The sequence below is a fragment of the Cnephaeus nilssonii genome (assembly GCF_951640355.1).
Source record: "Cnephaeus nilssonii genome assembly, chromosome: 8".
Lineage (NCBI taxonomy): Eukaryota > Metazoa > Chordata > Mammalia > Chiroptera > Vespertilionidae > Cnephaeus > Cnephaeus nilssonii.
The window spans coordinates 80938391-80966359 of NC_137079.1; the positions used below are offsets into that span (position 1 = coordinate 80938391).

The 27969-nt window shown below is 43.5% G+C and overlaps 1 protein-coding gene across 1 annotated transcript; it reads right to left on the minus strand.

Moving 5' to 3' along the window:
* Nucleotides 1-6288: 6288 nt before the first annotated feature.
* Nucleotides 6289-26353, minus strand: OLFM4 (olfactomedin 4; the record flags this gene model as incomplete). Its single annotated transcript, XM_079779498.1, has 5 exons — nucleotides 6289-7091; nucleotides 13987-14146; nucleotides 15105-15317; nucleotides 21058-21207; nucleotides 26141-26353. 5 exons carry the CDS (start codon nucleotides 26351-26353, stop codon nucleotides 6289-6291), a joined length of 1539 nt encoding a protein of 512 aa, XP_079635624.1.
* Between the last annotated feature and the right edge of the window lie 1616 nt (nucleotides 26354-27969).

Consider the following 27969-nt stretch of genomic DNA (forward strand, 5'->3'; position numbering starts at 1 on the left):
CTCAGGCCTGTCCTAGGACACTGGTGGATTCCTGTGATGGAGTCACCATTGAGATACATTCCAACACCTCTGATGGAGTTGGCAAAGGAACTACAAAGCTGTAAAAGCCAGCTCCCCTTCAGAAGTTCATTCAGAGTGACCACTGTTAGAGGAGAAATTTTCCCACACTCTGGTGGCATCAGGCAAAGCCACCAATGAGTGTGAGCATTAAAAAAAAAAAGTGACAAGTCACCAGGGGATGAAGGAGGTGCTAACAGAAGAGTCACCAGACACACAATGGAGCAGTAGTGATGGTGAGAGCAGTAGCCACCAAATGAGGCTGCTGCCAGAGATTGTCTATTGGCACTGGCATCAATTTTCAACCTCTTTCCTTATCTTACAGGGAGGGGAGCTTCAAACTACATTTTCCAGTCTCCTGGATAGATCCAGTTTTTTGGCTTATTTTAGGTTTATTCAATGAGATCCACTTGACAGGATAACACTTGAAAGATGGAAGGCTTACCAGGTGTGCCAGTGGGTAAGGGGGCACCAGCAGAGGTGAGTGTTGGCAGCAGATGGACTCCATGTTCCAATGTCTTGGTACCAGTTTGGAGGGTGTGGGGATGATACCAGTGGCAGATGCGGTTTCTTGATTTCTGGGTTGATGGCAGGGGTGTGACCTCAAAGACAAATGTTAAATGGCAGCCTTTGGCTGCCATTCCTCCAGTCTTTCCAATGATTTGTAAGCACCTAATGCTCTGCATTAAATCCTTTCTCCTTACAACCCATTTCTTTTCTTCTGTGTACCCAGCTAGACTAAATGCTTCCCAGGTTCTTTTGCAGTTGGGTGTGAACCTATATTAGCGGATAGTGAGTGGGAGTGTTGGACACCCCCTTCAGACCCGTACTAAACAATCTCCACCTAAGACCCTCCATGCTCTTCTCCCCCCTTTTTGTCTGATGCAGACAAGCACAATGACCTTGGGAGCTATGGGTGGTAATGGTGGGGCCACAAGATGGAATGGAATGAGCCTGAGTACCTGAATCACCATTTGAAAGAGAGTCATCTTGGAAGAGTAGCTCTCTCCCATCATAGTGGCCCCAGACAAAACCACAGCTGGCATGTGAGGGGGAAGAAAGGTGTTGGGGATGAGGCAGATATTATAGAAGCAGCAACCAAGGGCAAAATGGTGAAAGCAGTGGTCACTGAAGTGAAGGGGAAAACCTGCTATTTACTAAGTCACTGGGATAGTGATGTTTCTCTAATGTGGCAGCTAGCAACAGCACCCCAGTTCAAAGCAGGTGTTTCTGTTCCTGCATTGAACTCTGATGGATGACAGCCACAGGGGAAAGAGTAAGTCACTGGTAATACTGACATAAGCACAATATAGGCCACAACCAAAAGGAGCACATGAGCTGGTAGATACTAACTAAAAAAGAGAGGGGATTGGAGAGCCTTGGGGTTCAGCATACATTTCCTGTGTGGCAGCTACAGGACCAAATTCCTTTGATGTCATATAAACCCTGGCCCCTGTTCATCATTCCATCCTCATCCTTCACATACACAAAACTCCAGAAAAACCACTTAGAAGTCCCCAAACACACCAAAGGTTTTTGTTTGTTGGTTTTTAATATTCCAATGTCTGGTCTAGGAAACCAGGCTCACAGGTTCCAGGAAGCCCAGGGGTGGCATCCAAAGAGAAGCCTCCCCTCTGGACAGGCTGGAAGCCATCTTTCTCCTCCACGGACCTTGATTCCAAGGGCTGTTCCCTTTGAATGGATTCCAGGAGCAGATGCAGATCTCAGGGACAAGTGGGCACATCCTGAGGTACAGATGTGAGGCCTGGCAACTGAACTGACAGCTCAAATAGCATCTCTCGTCGATGCGCCAGGCCAGCTGGTCTGTTCCACTGGCTGGGAGCATGCCTGAGAAACGTGTCTGCCTTTTATATTTTGATGTGTCACGATTCACCCTATTGTTGTTCCAGAACATTCTGGAGCACAGGAGGCTAATCATCCTTAATGGTATGACATCTGTTTGAGATGACTGGGGGCTCACACCCAGAACCTCCCTCCATCATCCTGAAGGCGGCACACAGTCACCCTCTCTCCAAGCATTGTCATTTCCCTTTCAGTGGCTCACAAATCGAGAAGAGAAGGAAAACACAGCCCTATGGCTGGCAGTGCAAACTAGCTTTAAAAGATAAATATATGTTACTAAAAGTAGAGTACAGAAAACATGCCTATGCCTGTTTAGAGAAGATTGATGTTCCATTGACCACAGCAAAGCACGTAGGAGAGCACGTGCACGTGTGTAGTTCCCGGATGAGGCTTAATGAGAGTTGGCCTTTGTTTAGGTTTTCAGTGGCTCAAAGGAAAGGTAAAGCTCCTCCGTTTCTGCTGCTCATGTTGCTCTGTCCCTTGGAGTCACAACATGAAAAGGATAAGCTCCGAGGATCAATTGTGGAGTTGAAGACAGAGAGAGGGTACTCCAGCCTTTGGAACGCTTTCATACCAGAAGGGCACCTGCTTAAAGACTCAGTAATTGCAACAAGTCTTAAAGGGCGGGGGGTAGGGGGGGGAGGGAATGTAAACTCTGATCCCAATTAGCTTTGTATCTTGCCAGCCTAATTTAAACCTAAAGTTCAAATGAGAAACAAGGATAATAACTCCTGTTCAGGACAGAGCATGTGCCAAAGACTGTGCTAAACACTTTATATACTTAATTAGGGGCCTAGTGCAAGAATTCGTGCACACTGAAAGGAACTGTGGGCTGTGAGGCTGTGGTGGGCACAGAGGCAGGTCTCGGCCCATCCTCCATGCCCCCGCCTGGCCCCTCCCACCAAGGTCCCTAGTCCCCTGTCTGCTGGCAGCCCTGGTCCTGCTGCCACTGCTCCCACACACTGATGGCACGGAGTGATTGGGGCCAGTGCCAGCAGCGGGTGTAAGCAGGGCTAGCACCCTCAGTGACTGCGAGCTATGGCTGCTGCCTAGATTGCCCCTCAGGAGCAGGGGTAGGTGAAGAAGCCCTCAGGGGCGATCGGGGCTGGCAGTGGCTGCTAGCACCTGCTGATGGCACCGAGTGTTTGAGGCTGGCGCCGGGCACCGGCAGGAGGTGCAAGCAGGGCCGGCGCTGGTAGCAAGTGTGAGCACTGGGCGGGACTGGGGCAGGTGGGAGCAAAGAATTTTCAGTAACCACCAGAGGCTTGCCCCGATGACAGTGACTGGTACCCCATCTTGGTCTGGCACCCCTGCTCACCTGCTCCACCATCCCGCCATGGCCAATGCCGGCCATGTTCCGTGCTCTGCTGCCTGCCGCTGACGTCCACCATGTTCCGTTTGTACCCCCTGGTGGTCAGCACACATCATAGCGACCGGTTGTTCAGTTGTTTGGTTGTTCCACCATTCAGTCTATTTGCATATTAGGGTTTTATCTAGAGAGATACTATTTAATTCACCCAATAGGACTCTAAAGTAGGTGGTTTTATACCATTATACAGAAAACAATACTGAGTACCAGAAAAAATTAAAGAATCTGCCCAACACCATGTTGCTTGTAAACAGTTGAACCAAGAGTCAAACTCTTATAGAGGGAACTCCAGGGGAACACTTATAGAGGCAAGCAGGTCACCACAGCTCTTCAAAATTCCCCAATGGCCCCCCAAATTATAAAAATGTAGGAAACCCTCAGAGCCACTGGTAATGCTCAGTTACTCTCTGGGGTAATTTGAGCCCACTGTTCCCTTTTTCAAGAAGAGACCTGAAGAAGCCAGGTTCAAAGGCTATATATTGTATGATTCCACAGAGATAGAAAATAGATCAGCGGTTGCTAGGGGCTAGGACATGAGGTAGGAGTTAACCACAAAAAGGCACAAGAAAAGTTTTTTTTTGGGGGGGCGATAATGAAAATGTTTTATAGGCTAATTATGGTAGCCTTGAGACAATTGTATACATTTGTCAAACTCATTTGATCACACACCTAAAATTGGCAGATTTTGCCACTTCTCAATAAAGCTGATTTAAATATGTGTACATAGTTGTTGTTTTTTTATTCCCAAAAGAAATCTAGCTGGTGAATCTGAGCTAAATTTGTATTGTATGACTTTTTGTAGGAAACCGTGGAATCTGAATCCATTCAGTTGTTCAACCTTCCCAGGAGGGAGGTTTTCTGCAGGTGGCCATTGCCAGCTGATCCACTGTGTCCAATGGGAAGGTCCTGAAGGGAATTTTCAGGCAAATGCTTCTGTAGCCCTTTAAATAAGAAGCTGATTGCTAGAGTTACCTTGGCTTCCTGCCTCCTTTCCCGAATCTTCAGAGGTCATACTGTGTATTCAGTAGAAACATTCATCTGGAAAATTGCCTAGGGCCAGATTAAATATAACATCCCTGTTTTTAACTTGTATCTCACATGACATACCTGTCTTTATCTTCATATCTTGCTGCATTTTGAAGGCCATAGCCAGTCTCTATGTTTAGCTTTGAATGACAGGGGAAAATCCTGCTAAAAATACTAAATATCACAGCTACCACCTGCCTCAAAAGGCTTGGCATAGATTAAAAATTAGCATATCAGTAAGATTAACTTCACCAGCCTTGTCGGTCTGTCCTTCCAGCTCTAGGTCACCTGTCCCCTCCACCTTCTCTTTGATAAAGGTACTCTCTTCCTACTATGGCCAGTAAGTCCCTTTGCTTGCTGTGCAAGACCTCCTGTTTGGGAAAGATCTGGAGGTTCCTGACCCATGTTAATAGCTCATTTGGAAAAGGAACATAAGCCACACAAATATAGTCTAACATTGGAAATAATCATTTCAGTCATGCAAATTAATAAGTACATAAGGTCATATCCCAACAGAAAAGAGTGCAGTCTCAGACAACAAAAGCTGCCAGAAAGAATGGATTTTAAAGGGAAATGAAAAGACCAGCCTGACTTTGGACTCCTTTAAAAGCTATTAATGTTATCTGCCGTCATGTATATGATCTCCCGGGCTTTGTTGTTTGGGAGGTAGCCATTCTCTGTACCTCACAGCAAAGTATGAGCTATGCTATTAAGAGTTTTTTTCTAATTAAATTAAAAGAGTAAATAAAACAAAAGATAACAATTTTTTTCAAAGCACATATTAATCGTTTATTTAAAAAAAAAAAAAGAGTACAGCATTGAAGGAGCCAGTTCTAGAGAGCCGAACTCATGAACATTAGGGGGAAATATGCCAAGACCAGATGATAAAGCCTCCAAAAGCGCAGAAGCACATACACCCACAAGGTTTTCAAACTACATTGATTGAAGGTGTACTTGCAGCAGGTTTTCTATATTTCTTCCTCAAAAATATTATTTTCTTACAAGTTTCAGTCTTAAACAAAGACAAAAATTTCATGAAATGATATGACTTCATACAAGTCTCACATATGCTCCAAGGGCTTTGTTATATAACCAGACATGCTGCCATTTTATCTCTGCCATGATTTTCTTAGTCTTAGAGTCATGTAAGTAAACATTCATGATGAGTGGGAAAAAGGTAATTTTATCTCATATTTGTTACATGAAAAAAAAACTGGTTAATTTTTATTTAAAAAAGAAGATGTAGGAAGATGGGGGTGCAATAATTGGTTGGCAAATCTATTTCCAATCTTCCAAGCTATCTTTGGGTTCTACTTATTCCTATAAGTAGACAATGGGGGGAAATAACCCAGAGCCTCTTCTGCAGATTCACATGGGGTTGATTTTCAGTGTGTGCTTCAATATACAAAAACGCTTTTCTCCAGAAAACTCAGAGGATTTTACAGATAAAATATAAGCACGCTAAATTTACTTATCTGCTACATACAAAACACCCTTTCAGGTTCAAGCAGGAAAACAAAGTTAGAGATTTGGTTCTTCAAGGAGCTTCAGGTATTACTCTGCATAATTAGGCCCAGGTTTTTGTCAGGTATGGAAGAATTATTTGTGCTACATGGAGGAGACTGGTCACTGAGCCTCTCTGCTGTCAAAGAAGCCCCAGAAACCATACACAGTCCTCTTTAAGTTCCATCATTTCCAGATGTCACCTCACTGAAGGCTTTTTTGGGTCCACACTGTCCCTAGACCCCTGACAACCCCACCCTGGAAGAGCCTTATTTCAGGAGGGAAATGAATCCTAAGAGGCAGACAAATCAGGACAAATATCTTAAGTTTCTAGTGTGGTAGAACTATGCTCCCAAATATTAGTACTAAGCAAATATACTTCTGATCCTCTTGCAGGTATCTAAACAAGTGGAGAATAGCATTTTTTCAACTAATAGTTTATTTCTCTCTTGCTCTAATACCTAAACAGTTTAGCGGGGTTGCTGGTCAAAGATAAGATCATAATTCAGAAGGTAACCATCATTATAGACAAAAAGTTTCTGTTCAAAAGGGTGATAATTAATGCTCTGCACTTTTTCCTGCATCTTCTGCATGACAATGTTTAGGTTGCCCTCTCTCCCTGTGTTTGTGTCATAGTAGTAGAAAATCTCCTCCGTTCTGGTGTTCAGAGTACGGGTGGCATACAGAACCCCACAAATCATGAAGGCGTTAGACACAGATGGTTTATACTGCTTGGTATGCCAAGTTTCTAGCACCACAAGTGTGGTGTCATTGAGCTTACTAATCACGATGTTACCAGTGCTGGCTTCCGTTGAATAGATCACCCACAATCCATTCTCATCTACAGCCAAATCAATATCTTGCCAACCAACGTTAGCATATGAAAAGCGGTTATTAAAGGCAGCATCAGGGAGAGTTTGAGTCACAGCAACCGTGTTGGTGGTCAGGTTAACTTTGGCAATGTTGCGGGTGTTGTACCAGTTGATATACATGTTGTTTTTGTAAACTGCTGTACCACTACCTTGACCGTACAGAACCCGGTACTCTCGGGCATTTATATACAATAGCAGATCATCCAGTGTGTTATAGAGTCTGTAATATTCCAAGAGTCTTCCATCTGTATTCAAAGGTGCCACCCAATACAGCCCTTTGTCTGGATTCTGGGGAGAATAATCCCGACCCCAGGCACCATACTTGTAAGCAAACCCTCTCCAGTTGAGCTGAACTATAACAGGTCTGCTGATGTTCACCACACCACCGTGAGCACATGTCCCTATACAAACAAGAAAACAAAAGGGCATTCTTAGAGAAAATGAATAACAAGATACAAACAGTTCATTATCCTAAGAACTAAAGGAAAGCATACATAGTCGTCTTGTTGAAATTCAATGACAACAGTGGTTCTAATGGAGAAGAGCCAAAACCTTCTCTTGGTTTCAGGCTCAGTGCAAACCTGCTCCACAGAGAACTTACCTTTTATTTCCATGGATTGGCTCTCAACCTGGAAAATGGGGTTATGAAACTGCCAAGATTAGAGGGACGGCCCAAAGACAGAAACGGAGGATTTGGGGAATTTAATATATTTTCTTCTATCAGGGAGCATTTTGCAAATAGTATTTTATTTCCGTTTTCTTATAGAAAAATCAAGAAAGCAGGATCATCCCAGAATCTTACCCTGTTCTCATAAAGTCAGAAGGTGCCAGGCTCAGGAAGAATGTGATGAAGGAGAAGACTGTCCCAGGCAACTCTCCTTTCCCTTCCCCTTTCTCCCTTTGCCTGGGACTCCAAGTGCATATCCATACCCAGTACCAAGGCTGCCCCAAGTGAATCTTAATTGAAGAAGTTTTAAATGTGATATTTTAAAGATACAGAAAGATGGTTCTATAATGGCAGGATTTCAGCCTTGAGAAGCATTGGAGTTATTTTAGGGCAACCCTGCCTGCTCTGTGCCCAAAGCATAGCCCATCACATAGAGCACTTGGTGATTATCAACAAGACCAATAAGGAAGGTCTTGTTGTTTATCACCTGTGTTCTACTAAACAATTGGTTGCCAACCGGTGGTCTGCGGACCACTGGTGGTCTGTGAGGTCTGAAAGGTTGGCGACCGCTGTACTACACCACAGAATGACAGGCAAGTGCCTCATCATTCCCATTCTATTCTGTCATTGTCACAAAGTGTACAATCAAGTGGGACCAGACTCACTGGTCCACTGAATTGATATCCCCTGTAACACTTGGGTGAATGAGTCAGGCTGAGTAAAAGGCCCTTCACCTTGCATTTCCTCTAAAATGCCTGTGAGCCCAAACTGTTTTTGAGCTATAAAATCTATATGCAACCCTTATGACCTAACAACCGGAATGACCGGTCTACCGGTCCTATGACGCTCAACGCAGGAGCTGCCCCCTGGTGGTCAGTGCGCTCCCACAGCGGGAGTGCCTCTCAGCTGAGCGAGGCGAGTGGCGGCTGCTTTGGCACTGCTACATCCCTCAGGGGGATGTCAGACTGCCGATTTCTGCCCCATCGGGCCAAAACCTGGCAGTCTGACATCCCCTGATGGGGTCCAGATTGAGAGAGGGCGCAGGCCAGGCTAAGGGAACCCACCTGTTCACAAATCCGTCCATATTTTTATAATAATTATTCAAAGAGTTGAACACACATTTTCTAGGCTCTTAATAAATACCCTTAAAAATGGGTGAGATTGTTTCTTGGATAACACAAAAAAAATACAACTTCAAGTACATTTTGCCTCATCCTGCTGCCTGGAACAGAGCAGGTGGGGGAGGAGGGAGCAGAACCTGAATTGCTGGCTCTGGCTTTAAATGCTTGGAGGAAATTGGGGAGCTTTGGAGAACATATGAAGTGAGCTGAGCTCCAAAGAATTGCCTGAGGTTAGCATTGGGTGGCGCGGGCGGGGGGAGGCGGGGGGGCAGTAAGCAAAACTTTGCCTCTGACTCTCTGCTCCTGACCCCCATTCTCCTCCTTGCGAAATGTCTCTCCCTCTCCCCACCTCACTCAAGGACTGATCAGAGGTGAAACCATTACTAGAAATCCTGCTTTTGTTTTTCCAATCTGCTGGTGCTTTTTGGTCCCAGAATTAAATACATGCTCCTTAAATGCTCTCATAAATCTGCAGTTGGTGGGAAAGCCAGCCAACCATACAACAGGTAGAGAAATAAAACCACGCTGTACCCAACCTCAAATAATTTTGCATATCATTAAGCAGAACACAGTCGTTGGTTTATTTTAATAATGCATGCGCCATTTCATAAATAAAAAAGCAACATGTGTTCAGCCAAGAGACTGCTCCCACTAAAGAAACAATAAATAAAATTATAAATTATTATTTCTTCTTCTAAAAGTGATCTCTCAGATGAATGCTTGTTTGCTTTTGTTTATGAAACAATGCATAATTATTAAAATAAAGTTAGCGGTGTGTTCAGTTTAATGATAACAAAAAGTATTTTAGTTTCCATATGCTACAAACTGGATTTTCTAGTTAAAATATCTTCCTGAGAACTTATTTATTTAACTACCTTTCACTCTGAGGAAATGAAAGAAAGTCGCTTTTTTCTTGCAGGTTAGAAGACTTAGGAATTGTTTGCTTAATTAAATCATGCCTTCCTGGAAAGGAAATATCCCAAGCCAATAGCCACAAAATATTTAAAGAAAATTTATGATGCATATAACTAATTCAATCATCACCATGGGGTTAAAGATAATAAACTACTCTGTCCTAGATGTGGAAATCCTTATATATGAAGGAACCAAAATAACATTTTCTTTAAAATCACTACCACTACTACTAGCACTAATAATAATAATGGCTCATCACTTCACATGTTGGCCAGGAAATTAAAATTATACCTGGTATAAATATTAAAACTGTATGAACTTAAATCTCTTTTCCTCACCTCCCCACCATTCCTAAATAATCTCCTGTTTGTTGTTTTAGTTTTGTTTTGTTTGCTATCTTTACTTTATCCTCTGTCTCCTTTGGGCCATTTTTAGGATGCTGGCTCTGGTGAAAAGTGAATGCAGGGAAAAAACTAGGCATTGTTGCCAATACTACAGATGTGACTATAGCCGTGCAAAGCTATGGCGGACTTCCCTGGTTCCTGGCAGCAAACAGTCTTGGAAACAATGCTGAAAGTGACAGCCAGTACCCACTGCTCATCCAGCCCAGCCAGAGTCCCCAACCCTGCCCCCAGCTACTCACCTACCCTAAGCTTCTCCCCATCCCTCCTATATCAACCCCCCTCCCGGTCTCTTCCTTCATTTCAGGAGTATGTTAGAGATACTCCATTCCCTTCCTTACCCCTCCATCCCAACTTTACCCTGCTACTGGCATAACCACCCATAGCCCAGCCATGACACAAGAACTATGAAAAAACAATGAATCATTTTGCATTTTCTGCTAGAGGAGAACACAGCATAGAACTGAGAGCAAAAGTGCCCCTTTAGCTCCTCCACAAGTAAGGAAGAGAAGGTAATTTGGTATTAATCTGGTTGGTGAGTTGCTGGAACTTCCTTGTCATTCCAGGAGTCACAGGTGTACCTCTCTCTATTAGAGCATCTATGGAAGGCAGCCTGGCACAATGAAAATATTACCAGGCAGATTTCAATTCAGTCCTGACCCCAGTACTTACTAGCTGTGTGTCCTTGAGCAAGTTACTTAACCTCTAAGAAAAAATACTAATACCGACTCTGCAGGACTGTTCAGAGAAATAGAGAAAAGGTAGGTACATGTAACTCAGTGAACGGTAACTATCATGTTACCATTGAAGGTCTATGTGACTGTCGCCCTTCCTGAACAGTTGTTTTATACCCATCCTGGTAACCCCAGTACTCAGAATAGGGCCAGCCCTACAGTGTTTGTGGAATAAGGGAATAAAACACCAATCAAATCTCTCAAAACCAGTTTATCTACCCTTATTGATAAAATATCAGCCCTCTCCCCTGCTATATATCTGAATTTTTTAAAGACCCTGGTGTTCACTTCCTAGAACATCATGCAAGGAACCTCTACACAATGGTAGCCTTGACTGGCAATCTCTTCACCATGTAATTCATTAGCTATTGCCATGATATTCTGAAAATATCCTGGGAAGCCACATGATGAAACTTTAAATTCTGTAACTTGGCTTTTTTAAAGTATCATGGTTAGCACTTTTATTTAAAGCTGAAGATTATATACCTGCAGAGGAAACTCAATCTTAGATCTATCAATGTGCTCTCTCACCTGGACAAGTGAACTTTGAGCCAAAAGGAGAATACAATTGACATGTGAAAATTAGGCAATTAAAATAGTAATAATTATAAAATAATTAAAACTAAATTGACTCTGAATTATTGGATATATGCTACCCAACACTTTGCTCTTTCCCTAGGCTTGTGATTTTGGCAGGTCACCCCAAATCTTTCACACCCTAGTCAGTCACCAACCATTTACTGAGCACCTTCCCGTGTCAGCACAGAGCCTAGCATTTCTGAGCACAATGGTGATCAACACCTGAACGTTTCCATCACATTTTGCCTACGCAGTCATTTAGATTCAGGGGGAAACAGAGAGACAGAGTCAGTTGTTTTCAGGAAAAAAAAGTTAATGAGCAGAAGGCCAATTCTTTTAGATTAGGAAGTTCTATGAAATGAAGCAGAAAAAGATGCCATTTGCAGCATAAAGCAAATGTAAAGTGCACTTTATTGAACCCTCACTGCATGTCCTGGTTCTAAGACCAAGCTGACCACGGGGATAGCAAACCACAGCTGCAAGGGAGGGGCCAGAGGGCACAGAATGACTTCAGAGCTGAGACTTGCATGCGAGCTCTTTTGTTCAGTGCAACTCTGCAGTCCAAACAGCAGAGAGGGCAGATTTTAAAGTCCCACAATAGTGAGGAACTTTAATTAAAGTCTCCACAGGCTCACAACTTGGTGGAGCCTGGGGATTTTTCAATTCTGCATTATCAACCAATCCAAACAGAAAGAGAGAAAGTGAAAGAAATTGATTTAAAAGCATGACAAAAAGTCAGTTTAATATAAACATCATAAATATAATATGAACAAAGCTGAAGGAGGGCCAAGTGGCTTGGCTGGGATCCAGGTCCAGCCAAAGTTGTAGGAAAGTGAGAGGAAATCTGGGTCCAATTTGCTTAAACAACACAGCTGGGCTGGGATGGCTGACAAAAGTCTAAGTGTGAGGACCTAGGGGAAAGTTCTGGGAGAACATATTCTAACAAAAATAATCCAACAGACTCACTTGTTTCCTCCTTAGATACTAAGCAGTGTTCTTTCTCCCCCATCACTGCCCTTGAGTTATTGACGCCTGACACTGTCGGTCCTGAGATGACCAGGAAGGGAAGGGCTTTGCATTTCAGCCTCATCCCTGTCACTACCTATGTGGCCTCAGGAAAAGCAGCATCCTCACCATCTAAGTCCCCTCCTCTGAGAAATGATGGGCCGGGGCTAGGTGGCCTTGAATGTTCATTGCTGCTCCAAAATGTCCTCAATCTAAGGGATGCATAAGGAGACTGTGCCAGAAAAATCTATTCCCTGGGGAAGATTTGCTGAGGTTAAAAAAAGAAAGAGAAGAAAAAGGAAGAAAGACTTGCTCAGGTATTATCAGGGGGTATCAATGCTTCGACTCTTGCTCTCAGGGAGCCCTTGGTGGCCTAGCACAACGAGCTCTCATTTACAATGCATGTTGACACCACTGATCCCAGACCCAATTGGGCCTCACTTTGTTACAGAGGCCAGAACATGGCCTTTGTCCTAAACCTCCTCTGTATGTCATACTGCTACAGATTCCCAACAGCAGAAGGAACAGGACCAAGAGGCTTAGAACTATGGCAGCATCTAATTAAAGCCTTAGAGAAGCCAGCCACACTGACAAAGATCCGGAAACTCGGGGCCTAAAAGGAAACAGGTTTGACAAGAGGAATTAATGAAAATAGCAAAAGCTGACCCTTCGATGAAAAGATACAGCCCTCATTCAGACGGAGATGCTCACGGCCTGTAGCAATTGTTTCCCTGTGACAAGGTGTCTCTACAGGACAGGGCTGACCGCTGCAGCAGAGGCTGGCTTCAGTCCGCCCGGAGGGATGTGCTGAAGCGCACACTGACCTGGCACTTGCCTTTGTTCTCAGCAAGGTTTTCATTTCTATGGTCCTCGTTAGTAATAATAACAACCGCCAGTGTTTAAGTGCCGATCATAGAGCTCTGAGCTCCTCAAGCGTTGTTTCATTAACCCTCACAGCAACCCTGCAAGGCAGGCACTGCTATTCTCCCATCTTATAGTGAGGAGATTAAGGATCTTTTCACTGTGGTCACATAGCGGGGAAGTTCAGGTCTTTGGGGACCCAACACCATGCTCCTGGCCCCTACACTCCACTACCTCCATTCACATTCACGGGGTACGTATGGAGCACCCACCTCTATGCTATACTTGACCCCAAGTGTGATTCATTAGAGAGATGCCACCTCTGCCCTCCAGGAACTCAGTCCAGGAGGGACAACAGGAGACACCCGCAAGTACAGGACATGTGGGGCCACCCGTTAAATCCTCACTGAATCCCAGGACACACTATACAGCAGGTGCTCAACATGCACTTAAGAAGAGCACAGAGAGCCCTGGCCAGGTGGCTCAGTTGGTTGGAGCGTCATTCTGCACACTGAGAGGTCTGAGTTTGATTCCCCGTCAGGGCACATACCCAGGTTGCAGGTTTGATCCAGCAACCGATGAATGTTTTTCTCTCTCCCTCTCCCTTCCTCTCACTCTAGATTCAAGTCATAACCCCAGCTCATCAGCTCAAGGAGCTAATCAGCCCTTACAAGCCACAGAGAGTGAGGAGGCCATGCAGATTCCAGACCCTCTCACAGGCCCCCTGATAGCAACTTCGTCACGGAGGGATGTTTGTCCTATTAGTAAATGCGAGGGGATATATGTAAATGTGGATTTTGCTTTAAATCAACTCATTGTTCGTGCTTTTCCTCTGTGAGCTCCAGAATGTGATAGTTTGTAAAGCTACTAGGGAAGGAGATCTAAGACGTGGAAGGGTAAACTCAGGACTGCAAATGCCCGTCCTTGCTTAGGGTTACAATCCGAATCCCTTCCCCACCCCGCTCTAGGCTTCTGGGGGCCTGGATCAAGTGGTAGAAATGTGACTTGCTTACCTGGAGCTGGAGGAGGGGGGGCGACAGGGATATGTTCATCCTTAGAGGCTTCACATTCCTTCAGCTTGTTCTTCAGCACCATGATTTCTCGACGAATGCTAAGGACATTGTTTTTGTCTAGTGTCTCGAGCTTCTCTACCAGGAGAGTCATATTCCTTATCTAAGAAAATAAAAATTCAGAGTGACTTTATATTATTGTGCAATTTCTTTCATAAACATTCTGAGGCTGAATTTGTCACTTAGTGAAACATCACTAGAGAATACACCCGAGATTCTCCTGAATGGTTTCATTTGGAAGAATACATTTTATGGTTTTGCGTGAATGCCTGTCAGATCTCAGGCAGATGTGTGTGACAAGAAGAAAATGGCAAAGATTTTAACAGCTTCAATAATAGAGCACAGGCTTAGTCTAAGCACCCACAAATGTCCATTAATGTTCATTTCTAATAACCTTCTCCTGTAAACTCGTGTTTACTCCTGTTGTATCATAATTAAGTTTTTAATGAGTGGTGAGAGCCAGAAAAAAACTTAAATTCTAAAATATGTAACTAGAATTCTCAATTATAGCCTATGTCATGACTGTGCTAGTAAATTCTCATTGATATAAATTACTCAACCATGGTCTTTATCCACAGAGTTTAAAAGGCTTCACTAAAACATACTCAGAAGAACCTCCCTTAAAAAGGGTTGCCAGTATGTAAAAAGAAATTCCAAGAGGGATCAAGGATTACATGATCACCCAAAAGGAGAAACAGATCTAGTGAGTCCAAAATCAGGTAAATTGTGGCTTCTAGTCCCATGAGGATAAAACCAGAACAGAGAAGACACTTGATCTATGTTGTCCATAAAGTTGTTTTATGTCATCTCCTTTCTAGAGACATGTAAATGCCATTGGCTCTGGGACAGGACCCTGATCATTAGTTGACACCTGCTCCTCAGTCAATACATCCCCCCTTGTGCTTAACTTACCATCTAAGCAGAACACCAGGATATGTCACCTGATCCTGAGAGAGTGCAGAATTAGAAGTCGGAAGAAAGAGATCTATACATCCTCAACCTACCACTGATAACTGAGGACATTTATTATTAATACACTGAGAAGTGAGTTCACCCCTTACCTCTACTTCTAGCTGGTCAACAATTACTGAGCTTCCAACAAAAGTGTCCTTCAGCCGGATGATCAGCTTCTCCATCTCCTTCACTTCTATCTTGATCAGTTCAAAGTCCAATTCAGTGTAAGAAATAGAATCCTTTTCCATGATCTCTACTCGGACAGTTAGGTTTGAGAGTTTCTTTTCATAGATACTGATTAACTGGACATACTCCTTGACCTAAAATGGAATAAAAAAAACCTCAAGTCAATTCTCAGAGTGGGATCATACAGTCTTCCTCTACTACCACACCCTTGGGGGCAATTTGATTGCTGTTAATCATTAAAGAAACAGATCAAAAATATATTTTACAATATATTTTTTCATCTAGCCAAATCAAAACTATAAAAAAAAACTATTACTACAATTGGGGAGGTGGATTTTGCACTTACATAGACTAAAAATAATTTTGTTTCAGAATCATCATTTGCAAGTACATTTTCATCTCTGAATTACTATTTGAAGATATCAGCTCTCCAAACTAAACTGTTTGAATCAACTCTCCCTTCAAAGCACATGCTCTAAATCAGGGTTTCCTAACCTCAGCACTATTGACATTTGGGACTAGATCTTTCTTGTGTATTACAGGACGTTTAGCAGCACCCCTGGTCTCTAAATGCCAAAGGCACCCACCCATCACCCAGGTGTGACAATCAAAAATGTCTCAGAGATTGCTAAGTGTTCCCTGGGGGCAAATTCACCTTCACCGCCACTACCACCACCTTTCTCCATTTAGAACCACTGCTCTAGAAGAAGAAATGTACTAAGTACAAGTCTTTCCTTGGTCACCATATGCAATGAGTTTTGAGCCCCTCTGCCTTTTATAAAGTGGCATAAAGACTTAACTTACTACGTAGTATATGAGTGTATGTGCACATTTCATTAAGTGTACCCATACTTATTCCAAGAACTGATCATTGCAATCAGACCTTAAAATTACACATTTGTTGCATATATTTAAATGTCTGATCATTAAAATACTTCCAAAAATTCCCTTGGTATTTTAATGTATAATTGGAAGCGCCAAATGGATATTTCAATAAACACAGTTGGTTCTTTCTGTGTCTGATCTCTAAAAGACATGCCATGGTTTGGGTTTTATTTTTAAGGATCTGCTCATTATAAGTTGCTGGTTTTACATTCTTTTTAAAAATTTGAACATAAGTGATACTTTTCCCCAAACCATGCTAATGTCAAGTAGCTGATCCACAGTGCCTGGATGAATTCAGGGCCAGATGTTGGCCTCTAATCCTTGTAATACTAAAGGCAGCCCTAACTTCTGTCATTTTAGGCCCTTCCACTTAACCCCACTGTGCAAATTAGTATAGACTCATAGGCCGCAGACCTAAAGAGCCAGGGCTTCAGGCGGAGAGGATTTTAATGAAAGTTGAAAATGCAGCCGTTGGCACTGCTCATGTATCTCCTCGGGCAACTGATGCTCACGGCCATCAGATGTGCCATCACCCAGAGGATGATCAGGCTGGTGATATTTTGGCAGATAAGGAGGTTAAATATATACACATATATATGTCTGAAACCTAATAAGCGAGCCTCCAAAGTACAAACACAGATATAAGGTAACCAGGTTTCAATTTCTAAAATAAAAAATAAAAAATTCTACATAAAACCTTGCCTATAATAAAATAATAACAATAAAGTGCCAATCCATTGCAGAAATGAAAGTTTGTGAAATGAGTATTCCTGTTGGCATTTGGCCTTGCCAGCTCTTAGAACAAATGAAACACCCTCTGCTTTCCTGGAACATTTTGGTGGCACGTCGCAGCTGTTGTTCCACAAAAATGAATGACTCAACTGTCATCTGTGCTAAACAAAATGTGGCTCTCTCTGAAAACCAAGGCATAACTTGGAGTTTGTTTGCGATGAGAATGTGTGGTGTGCCGGCACTAGTTCGGCCACTAAACGAAAGGTCTCTGGAGATCTGTTTGGGGAAGGTTTAGGTTCTTTCAGCTGAGACTGTGTTCAGGAAAACTGGAATCACCCATGGAGCTCTAGAAGACAGGGGAGAATTTGAGGATGAGCCAGAAAAACTTCACAGTCTGAACTTTACTAATCCAAGTCGGTTGTTAGTATAAAACGTTCACATGTACAAATCTTTAATGCTGAGATGGCATGGAAAATTCTGAGAACATCCCAGCTCTCTGGAAGCTGCAGTCTCAACTGAGGCAGCCCAACTTGCCCTAGGATGTGCGGAAAAATGCGGGTCTAGCCTTAAGGAGATATATCCCTGTGTCAATATCTCTACCCAAGGCTCCTCCTCATCACTACAAGTTTGAGCTTTGGAAGATTCATCTATGCTGGCCTTCAGTTCACAGCCTAACATTCAGAGCGTCCATGCTTATATTTATTGTACACATATTATGTCATTGATGGGTTCTAAGAATCAAAGTGTGTTTAGGGATTTGTTCTGGAATGTTTGTTGTTGTTCTGAACAATAAATGTGGTCCTGCAATAAGTAAGGATGCAATACAGCAGGCTATTAAACTAAAGAATTAGTCTGGCTTGTGTTTCTACCAGTTCTCCAAAATCTGTGATCATAACTATGGCCAGATTATTTGAAGTAAGTAAATGTACTTTGCAGCATATTCTTATTTTAATACTAGTGGAGGGGAGTGTTTCTCAGCCCAGTCTGCACCCTCTCGCAGTCCGGGACCCCTCGGGGGATGTCCTTGCACTGGCTCAGAGGCAGTAGAGGCTCCTGCCACCGCAGCTGTGCTTGCCAGCCGTGAGCCCAGCTTCTGGCTGAGTGGCACTCCCTTCTGTGGGAGCGCACTGACCACTAGGGGGCAGCTCCTGCATTGAGTGTCTGCCCCCTGGTGGTCAGTGTGCATCAGCGACCAGTTGTTCTGCGGTTCGGTTATTTGCATATTAGGGTTTTATTAGATATGGTGATGATATCTTTCAAAATAATGCAATGAGATTAAATGAGCTTGAACTGACCATCACAACATATGAAGCACCTCAGAGTTATAACCACATGAACTCTAATCTGACCAAATCACTTAATTTCTCTAAGCTTTAGTTTCTTCCTATAAATTGGGGATAAAGGTATCAAGATACAAGATTATTGGGAAGACTAGAGATAATATGTATTAAGTGCCTAGCATAATGGATACCCAGTAAATTACAGCAATTATTAGAGAAACAGTGATTTTGGTTTTTTTCAATCTGACCTTTTAATTTATTATATTTCACTGCACAAAACATTGTTCAGTCAATGTTGCTTGTTTATGAGTTGCCTAAATGTCTTGCAGGCTGCTTCAACCTTCTCATGCATGAAGAGCTATTAGCAAATGCTTGATATTAAATAACTTGACCCAAAGAACATAACGTTCCAGAGAAATAAAATCCTGAGCTGCCTTTTGTGTCACAAGAGGACGTATCATAAACAACAGAGAAGTATAAAACGCTTTCAGCATCTTAGACAGAGACGTAAGTCTTCTCTGTGTACTGGCAGCTAATGAATCAATGTAAGGCAGCGAAAACCCTTTTCTACTGGTCTGCCCAAATGGGCATTCCCCCAGGCCTCTAGATAAACGGTGATTTCCAAGGCAACCTAGGGACAGCTATAATAATTCACCTGGAAACTCAAAAGCCCTCAGCTGAAGAGATAACTTTGGATTTGAAGGCATTAGTGACCTACTGCCTCTCTTCTTGGGTCTGCACTGGAGGATGGTAGCAGTATGGCAGAGAGGAAAGAGAACTGGGATTAACCAACCAGAGAGCAATGACCTTTGCTTTTATGTCTCTTTACCTTTATGAACCTGATTTTCCCTCCCTAAAATGGGAAGGAAAACATGGGCCTATCTGCCTTGAGAGTAGAATAGAAATGGGAGCATTTTGAAAAGCACAAACATAACATTAACATTATTTTTATTATCAACTGTCACACCTATCTAATTAGGCCTTAATCACAAATATTTTTAGGACAACTTACTGACATTTTCAGAACTCAAAGTTTTCCCCTCTACTCCGAACTCCCTCCCTGCCAATTATTAGCAAGGCAGATGCCACCTGCCCCTCTCACAGAATTGGAATTAAATGCCCCATATTCACAAACGGGCAAGCTACATGCTCTCTGGAGCAGCAGGGGGCTTCACACTGCCCTTCACACTCCTGCCAGCAGAGAAGACATGCAAATTAGGAGCTTGCACTATTTCAAAGCAAATGACTCTAACTGAAGAGATCTTTACCTAGGATTTTCCTCCACTTGTTATGTTTTTATGCATAACTTCTTATCTGTACTTGATTATGCTGGAATAAGGCTATGAATATTAATGGTTGGAATTTATAATTTAGTGCTATGCCTTTTCTGCTGATTAATTCAAGGACATTTTATTTCTTAAAAAGCTAGGTTCCTGGAGTTGTCAAACACATTTTCCTGGACATTCATTTAAATTTAGAATATTTATCTACCAATTCAGGCTGAAAGCAGAATGCCAGCCTCACCATAATTTTTGTCTTATAGGATAACTATGCTGGATATTGTGGTAGCTAAACTGAAATGTCTCAGGGAAACTTATTTTGAATCTTGCAGGTAGGCCAGAGCTCCTTGTAAATTAATGGATTTGTAATTAATAATGTATAATGTGATAATAGCCTAGCGTGAACTTCACCTGTGCAGAAAATGGGAGCCTTTCTAATTGATTTTTAAGTTGGCTAAAAAGGTAGAAAGGGTCAAAACTGGAATGCCAAAAGGTAGAAAGGGTCAAAACTGGAGTCCCATTGCTCCAGCCAGTTCAGAGGAAGGCAGGCCTGCAGGACAACCTCCTCCACTGGAGGAAAGGGCTAATCAGGGGTGGAGTCAAGGTCTCTACCGAGGCTGAGTGACCTTTTAGTCTTGATTCAGATTCCCAGGGAAGCCTTAATTTTGGTCTAATGCTGGACACGTCTCATGTACTGTTCCCACTGCGACAATAGACGATAACCACCAAAAGGGGGAGAGGGGGGAAAAAAAGTAAATTGAAAAGAGGAAACAAGAAAATAAATAAAAAGCTTAAGAAAGGAAGGAGTATAAGAGGCAGAAGATTTGGGGGAGTGGAAGAGGAGAAGGAAGAGGAAGAGAAATAGAAGGGGCCTCCCAAAAAGTAAGAGAAAACCAAAAAGAGTTTTAAAAAAAAATAAGGAAAGGGAAAGAAAGATGAGGAGGAATGGACAGGGAAAGGACTGAGGCAGAGCGGGGGGCGGGGGGGGGGGGGGAAGGGGTAAAGGAATAGGAAGAAAAAGTGTAAGAAAAGGAAGATAAAATAAAACATGAAGAGGATAGAGAAGAGGAAAGAAAAGAAAGCAAAGTTGGAGGGAAGACTAAGAAGAAGACCAAAAGGAATTAAAAGCAATGAAACAAAAACCATTGTAGACTTGGGGTTTGCAGGGAGAGCTCCAGGCCTCTTTCCAGCGGCATGAGCACCGCAATATTGCTGTGAGTGTACCCATGGCGTGAAGAATCCCCATCCCGTGTCTTCCGTGCCCTCATTCCTCCTCCTGTAAAGAACTCCACAGGTGTGCTGTAAATAAACGCTAAAGCCTCCAGAGGAGGCAAACACGCTGCCTGTGATGCCGTGAAGAACAGCTGCTTAGAAAGTCCTGAGTAAAAGTGTTTGGTGAACTAACAACAAAAGCAAACTCAAAGACACAGACAACAGAATGGTGGCTCCAGAAGAGAAAGGGGGTGGGGGGAGGGTGAAGTGGGTAAAGGGTGAAGTCAAACACATGACAATGGAAGGAAACTAGACTTCAGGTAGTGCGCACGTCATAGAGTGCACAGATGTTGAATTATAATGTACACCTGAAAATTACATAAGGGTGTTAACCAATGTTATCCCAATAAATTTAATTTTTAAAGTTTTCTGTCTTGGTTGTTTGTTCTTATTAAGATATTGTTGGGAGAGGGGGAAATGCTTACTTTAGAAAGCTCTTTCTCGAACCTCTGGGAGAGGATGTGCGCTGTGATTTCCAAGTGTTCCATTCTATCCACGGGAAATGTGGTGTCTGGCAGGGCAACAGAGCACAGGCAGGTCCCGCGGTCATCCTTGGAGCCGGTGAAATTGGAAAACTATAAATAAAAATAAGTTCAACATCAGTAATAAGCTGAGAAATGAGCTTTTTGGCAACTGGAGTGACAGAAATTGGCTTGTCAAAGGAGTGCTTAGAGGCAAGCAAGTGGAGTCCAATACATAAATGAATAGAATCATAGAAACAAGCTAAAACTGCCATGAGTCACAGGCAGTAACTACTCTTAGCATTTTCGCCACATTCCCACCTGTTGGGCTAAACCACTGTGTTAGCCACTTTTATCTAAAAGAAGATTCTCCTTTCTTGAGGAGCCTTAAAGGAAATTATTACTGTCCCTATGTAAGGAAAGGGAAATAAAGAATGAATGAGAGTCCTAAATTTAAATTCCAATTCTACCACTTACCTGACAGGACTATGGAGCAATATAACCCTTAATGGTCATTGTAAGTTTCCCTACACACGAGAACAAAGGACCAGAAGAAAAGCTTGCTGGACACCAGGAGTCAGCCCAGAGAAGGAATGGACACTGTCCTGAAGGCACCTGATCACACATCTGCACTCCATCTGCATTCCAATCCCGCCCCCGCCCCATTCAGCCCCCAAACCCACTGACTGCAAAAGTTTCCCGCCAATGACTGCATATAAGGATGAAACTCCAGCTCCTGAGTGCTGCCACTATCGACCCAATGTCCCCCTGGCTTGGTGCTGTGCAGCCCTTCCTTGGATATCCCATTCTCCATCCCCTTTCCCTAAATAAAGTCAGTCTTTCTTTAGTCACCATCTGAGATGGCTATTTAGCCTACCACACCTGTCACTTCCCTCTTTAAGTCTCCGTTTCCTCATCTGTCAAACAGAGATAACCTACTTCCCAGGTTGTCCTTCAAATTAACTGCGTGATGTAAACCAAGTCCCCGGCACAGGGTAGGTGATCAGTACATGTTACTTTCCTTTTCCTTCTACTTACTCATTTTCTTTTCCTCACCTTCACCCAAACCCCAACCCAACCCGCCCCCCCCCATAGGAATGAGGAAAACATCAAGGATATGGGTTACAGTGAAAATATACAATGCAAATTCATATCCTCTCTTCACCTGGGAAATGGTATAATTAACATCCTTTAAAGTGAAAAGAAACCAGCCATTTGTTAAAAACTGAACAATGTACGAGTTTGAAGGTCTTGTGCAAATTTTTTAAGTTTTCCAGCTTACCACTTTCAGAAAAGCCATTTTAAAATATTTGATGTTTCTTTAAAATATTCAGGCTCACACTTCGTTGCCACTGCATATTTTAAAATGACAGGTTTGAAAGATGTGGTTTTTCTTTTGTCCCCTTTGAACTTCCCCAATGGGATCCTGCCACAATTAACATTTTTTATTGCTGCTACTGCTTTACAGAGTAACTCTTGGCAGCCACCTGGCTGTGCCTTCCAGTGATCTCATCTGCCCGCCAGCCCGAAGCTCACCTGTGGACCTCAACCCAAAGTATCTGTTTCTGAAACTATCAAGAGGAGAGCGATGGTTTGCAGAGTGTGAAATAAATCCAGGCTACTCCTCTCAAAGTTTAGGAGGTCAGCTGGCTGCAGCTAAGGTTGTGAGTTCTGTGCACTTAATGTCCACCAACCTCCATGATTCCTAAGCAAGCTGGACCTAGATGCTTCTGTAATCAAGAGTTATTCCATCAGTGATCTCTGTCTTTTGCATATATATATATATATATATATATATATATATATATATATATTTGTACCCCAAACTCCCTATGCCAAGTAAATTCCTGACAATCCCTCAATTTCTTTTTCCCAATCACACCCACACCTACAAAAACTGAAGAATAAGGAGGAAGGACAAGGAGGTTTATGCTGAACACCAGGGCTAGGAGGGGGGCAACTGAAGGGTCTTTGCCAGGATGAATAAGGACTGGACAAGCCACACTGGGAACCTGTCACAGAGGCCAGCTTCCCTTGGAACCAGCTTTATAATTCCCTCTGAAGATAGAAAGACTCCAGCTCAAGCATGCCAAGCCTTTTACAGAAGGACCAATATATCATGGGCTTTTCAAGAAATAGCTTATTATAAAAACCGTGCCAATAATAAAAAAAAAAGTCTTACATTGCATTTTGACAAGGGAAGGTTAATTAGCGACACAAGGCAAGGTTGGACCATTTTTCGAGTTCTGTGAAAAGCTCTGTCAACTCAAAAAAACACTGCAGGTCATCAAGCAGTCTCAAACAATCAACTAGAAACCACTAGCTAACAACTTTTCATCCTGAAGTTCACCTGAAAGGCAGGCAAATAATTATGAGCCCTGCTGACAGTCATTCCACCAGCTTCTATTGAACATCTCTGTCCCAGTGCTGCGGACTCCCCAGCTGCCATCCTGCTTATCATCAGCCCAGCGTGCTCAGCTGACATCAAAATGGTCCATAAGTTTGATCAGTGTCTCCCATTAGAGATATTTTTGCTCCTCGCATTCAAAGACAATGAAGCTAATGGTGATGGGTCTCTCTCTGTGGTGAATGCTTAAACTCTATGTGTGTGTAATATGGAGAATGGAAGACAAAGGCAAGTGCCTGTCCCTGTAGTTATTGGGAAGGTATGTGACTCCCCTTGTGGAGGGCAAAGAGGACCCTGACACCTCATACTGGTAGGCCCTAACTCAGCATGTGTTCAGTTAACATTTCCTGGTGTCTACAATGTGCCAGGCTCTGTGTTAGAGGCATAGACAGGGGAATCAGGCTCATTTGCATGGTGAAAGCCTCCGTTTTTTCAACAGCCTCTTAGCCTGATGCCAAAAGTACATGACTCATTCCGGTTCCGACTCTGCCGGTTACTGTGTGGAGCAAAGCATGGAGCCTTTTCTCATCTGTGAAACGAGGACCCTGAGGGCGGCCCCTCCATTGGAGGGCGGCACCTGAGGCATGTAGAGTGCTCTGAGCGCTACAGCAGAAGGTGCGACTCACATTTGTGATTTGAGGTTGCAATTGGCTCTAATTAGCAGCCAAGCCTAAGTGCCTGTGAAGATTCAAGGCATAAAATAATGGCACTCAACATTTTCAAAGTACAGAAAATTATACATTTGGAATTTGCTCAATGACAGTTATGAAGGGGTTTTCCACCATTTTCCAAAGAGCTCATCAAGCTGAGAGCCAGCCCTAGAAAACTGGGTTTACAGTGGAAGTAACACCTTGCTGTCTGCTGTAAAAAAGAAGTTGGCATTGTAATACTGACTCACCAGAGGAAGATAAGCAAACCAGGAAAGAAATTAAAACCTCTAACCACAATTTAACTACCATTTCTTATCTACTTTTAAATATTTATCTCCTTATCAGATAATAGGTGTTTTAGATTTCTCTGTTTCTTGACCTACATTTTATTTTCTGTTATTTTAGCTAATCGCCTTACTCAAATGTTGATTTCTGATTGGTGGTGAAGTTTCAAAATAAATTATTATTGTTGCCTCATTTAAAAAATGTTAAGTTATAATTATCTCCATGAAAATCATTTAGTTAAATGAAATAAAATGATGCATCTGATTTCTGGCTACAAAGAATAGTTGTGCATAATCTGGATTCCCAGGGCATTCACCTCTTAAATATAAGCAATTTTCATCTATATGCCTTTAAAATACAGAAAGCTGCATAGAGAGAGATGGTGAGGAGCATGGGCAGACAGTTTGAGCTACAGAACTTGATTGCTTAGTGACCTTAGCCAATGGCTTCACCTCTATAAGCCTCATTTTCACATCTCTACAATGGGAACATTAATTTTATATACTTCTTAGGGTTAAATAAGATAATATATAATATGCACTTAACATAGTCCTGGCATTTATTAGGCACCCAATGAACACCATTGCTGCCATTTCTATCTGGGTCCTATCCTAACTATTTTTTATTCAATAAATTTGTATTGCCTATATTAGCCCTGATGGTAAAACAAAAACAACAAACAAAAGTCTTTTCCTCCCCTTTTCCCATTGGCCCTTCCATTCAGACATGATCACATAAGACCTGACCTGTGAGTAAAGATCACAGAAATGCAGAATGGGCTCTGGGGGATTTAAGACTCCCCCACCCCAATTCACACCTGAGCATGGGAAGCCTAGGTTTTGCAGGGCAAAGCTCCTACTGAAAGGCTCAGAGCTGATGTAGGCAGAGAAGTGAGGAATTGCTTCTTGCCCTCTCATCTCTCTCCCACCATGCCTCTTTCTATTTCTTTAAAGAAGGTCCATAGGCCTCATCCCCGAAAGAACTGGGCTCACTATGCGTTCTGTGATGTAGCCTCCAGCTGGACCAGTTTCTCTCTAGTGCATGGTTTGCTTTGTTGCTACTTCTGTTATTTTCAACTAAAAATGGCTCTAAAAATTCCCTATAAGGAAGATTGAAAGAGAACTATTACTCCCCTGGGAAAATATCTATGTGTAATAAGACTTTCCTAGAGACCAATGTCTCCTCCCCTACTTCTGTTGCCCATCTCCTTTACAAACCAGGCTCAGAGAAACCGCCAGGGCTCCAATGAGAGACTGTGGCTCACTCTCCCTCCGGGGCTCTCCTTCACCATCCGCAGGGGCCCTGCTGGGCAGTAAATTAACTGGACAAGCTTCTCTGGAGCTGCACAGGCGGGGCCCCTTCCCTAACAGTTCTCACAGAAGATAGAACCTGGGCATCTCTGCTTTTGGAGCGCCCCTCCCATCCCTCCTCCCACTCTAAAGTGCAGCCAGGTTAAAGACCCTCTTTAAAGCTTAGATTGTTTCCTGAACGTCGCCTGCTGGAGAACCCAGATGTCATCTCTCTTGCTAACAATTTAATTATTTCACCCAGGTTTTAATTCATTTCCATGGCACCTACAGTTAACAAAGGGCGTCGTAAATCTTTCAGAGTGCTCAGGTCTAGCCATCCATGAAATTATATCCAGGTTCCCAAAAAGCGAGAGGAAGGGAATGAATGCAGCTCTCAGACTCTGGAGCCAACTCACCTGGGACACAGAGCCAGAGCCAGAGCTGTAGCCTCTGCTGGCGCTACCCCTGGAGCTGGAGGCACCGAAGCCGATGATGGAGCCGGAGTCAGAGACGACGGAGGAGCCAGTGATGGGCAAGGAGCTGGGGCTGGGTACAGTGGTCCCCAGAGCCCCTGCAGCTGGGCCGAGGAGGAACAGAAGTGCTTCTAGGAAGGGGAGGCCGGGCTTCATCTTGTGCTGTTGGCTGGAGCAGCTGGCTTCTGCACGGAGTCCAGGGCCTTCTTATAGTGCCCAGTGGGGATTTCCCCAGGGCCAGCTTGTGGGGAAAGAGGAAGCCACCAGGGAGCACGTGACAGCCCTGGGAGGGTCAGGACACCCAGGAACCTGAGTCACCTCCACACCTTGTCTCTGAGCCCAGCTCTGTCAGCTGCCCCCTTGATCTGGGTATCTCCTTCCAAATATTAATTCAAATGTGCTTTTTCAAGCCTAATATCTCATTTCCAACATGCTACTTCCTTGAAAGAGGCGGTATCAAAGTAGTCTTTGTGGATAAGACAAAGCTGGAAGGCCCCAGGAAGGAAAGGCAACCCTCAGTCCTCTGCCAGAAGCCACTTCAGGGGCCCATTTCACTGAATGCTGCTCTCCAGAGACAGGCGGGGAACTCGGTGGGAAACTGTGGCTGTCCCCAGGGTGTGATTCCCTCTTCAGCTGCTACTGCCCGGGTTCTCTGAACTCTCCTTTGCAGTGTCTGCTTCTGGACCAAGTTCTCTCAACAACCCACACTGAGGGAGGGACCAGCCATGTTCTGCTCCCTGGAAACTCAGTTGGGGCTCTGCACATGAAGCACTCACCACTGTGGCTCCATGCAGGAGAAAGAACCCCAAGAGGAGGCTGCCCCAGACCCAGCAGTTACTCTCTCCAGAGGACTCTGTCTGAGCTCCATTGTCCCAGACCCTCCTGTGAGCTGGCCAGGTGGTCAAGGGCTCAGTGCTTATTCATCATGAAACTGAGAGACAGGAATGGTCTTTAGGCTCCATTTGTACCTCTCCGACATTCCACACATCTCTGTGTCCTCTGCCTTCCTCCCTGCAGAGAAAGGTGTTGGCCTGAATATTAAAAACTAGCTCCGTCACTCAGTGGCCTTTGCAAGTCCTTTAGCCCCTCTAGTGTTGTAACAATTTTAAATTGTTAGACTTAAATAAAATATTATATGGGGAGTTGCTCAGACGCTTTGAAGTGTTATGCAAATGTCAGATTTTTGTGCTCCTTTGTTGTTGTTTTGTTTTTAATTTTCTAAAGCCTGGTTCAGTATGTGAGGTTGTTGGGTTCAAAACAGAGAAAGAAGGTCCCTGCCCACTTCATCTTCGCCCTCCCCAGGAGTATTTGGAAGACCTGGTTTGAAGGATTCTTTCTCCTCATGGGCTCTACAAGCTCTCACAATAAACACTGCTAATGTGAGAAACAGTCTTAAATTCTTGGTAAACTATTCAGATACTGGGGGAAGGGAACAAGCAGGAAAATAAGAATGAATGAAACAGTGAGAGAAGAGAGAGAGAGGAAAGGGGTGGGAAGAAGGACAAGTCTCTCTTTTGAGTGTACCCAAGGTGCATTTGGGCTGCATTCCTCCTTATGTGCCCCACCCTCCCCCCACCCGCCTAAATCATTCTCCCCAAACTTTTTTTTTTAATATATTTTATTGATTTTTTTTTTTACAGAAAGGAAGGGAGAGAGGGAGAGAGTTAGAAATATCGATGAGAGAGAAACATAGATCAGCTGCCTCCTGCACATCTCCTACTGGGGATGTGCCTGCAACCAAGGTACATGCCCTTGACCAGAATCAAACCTGG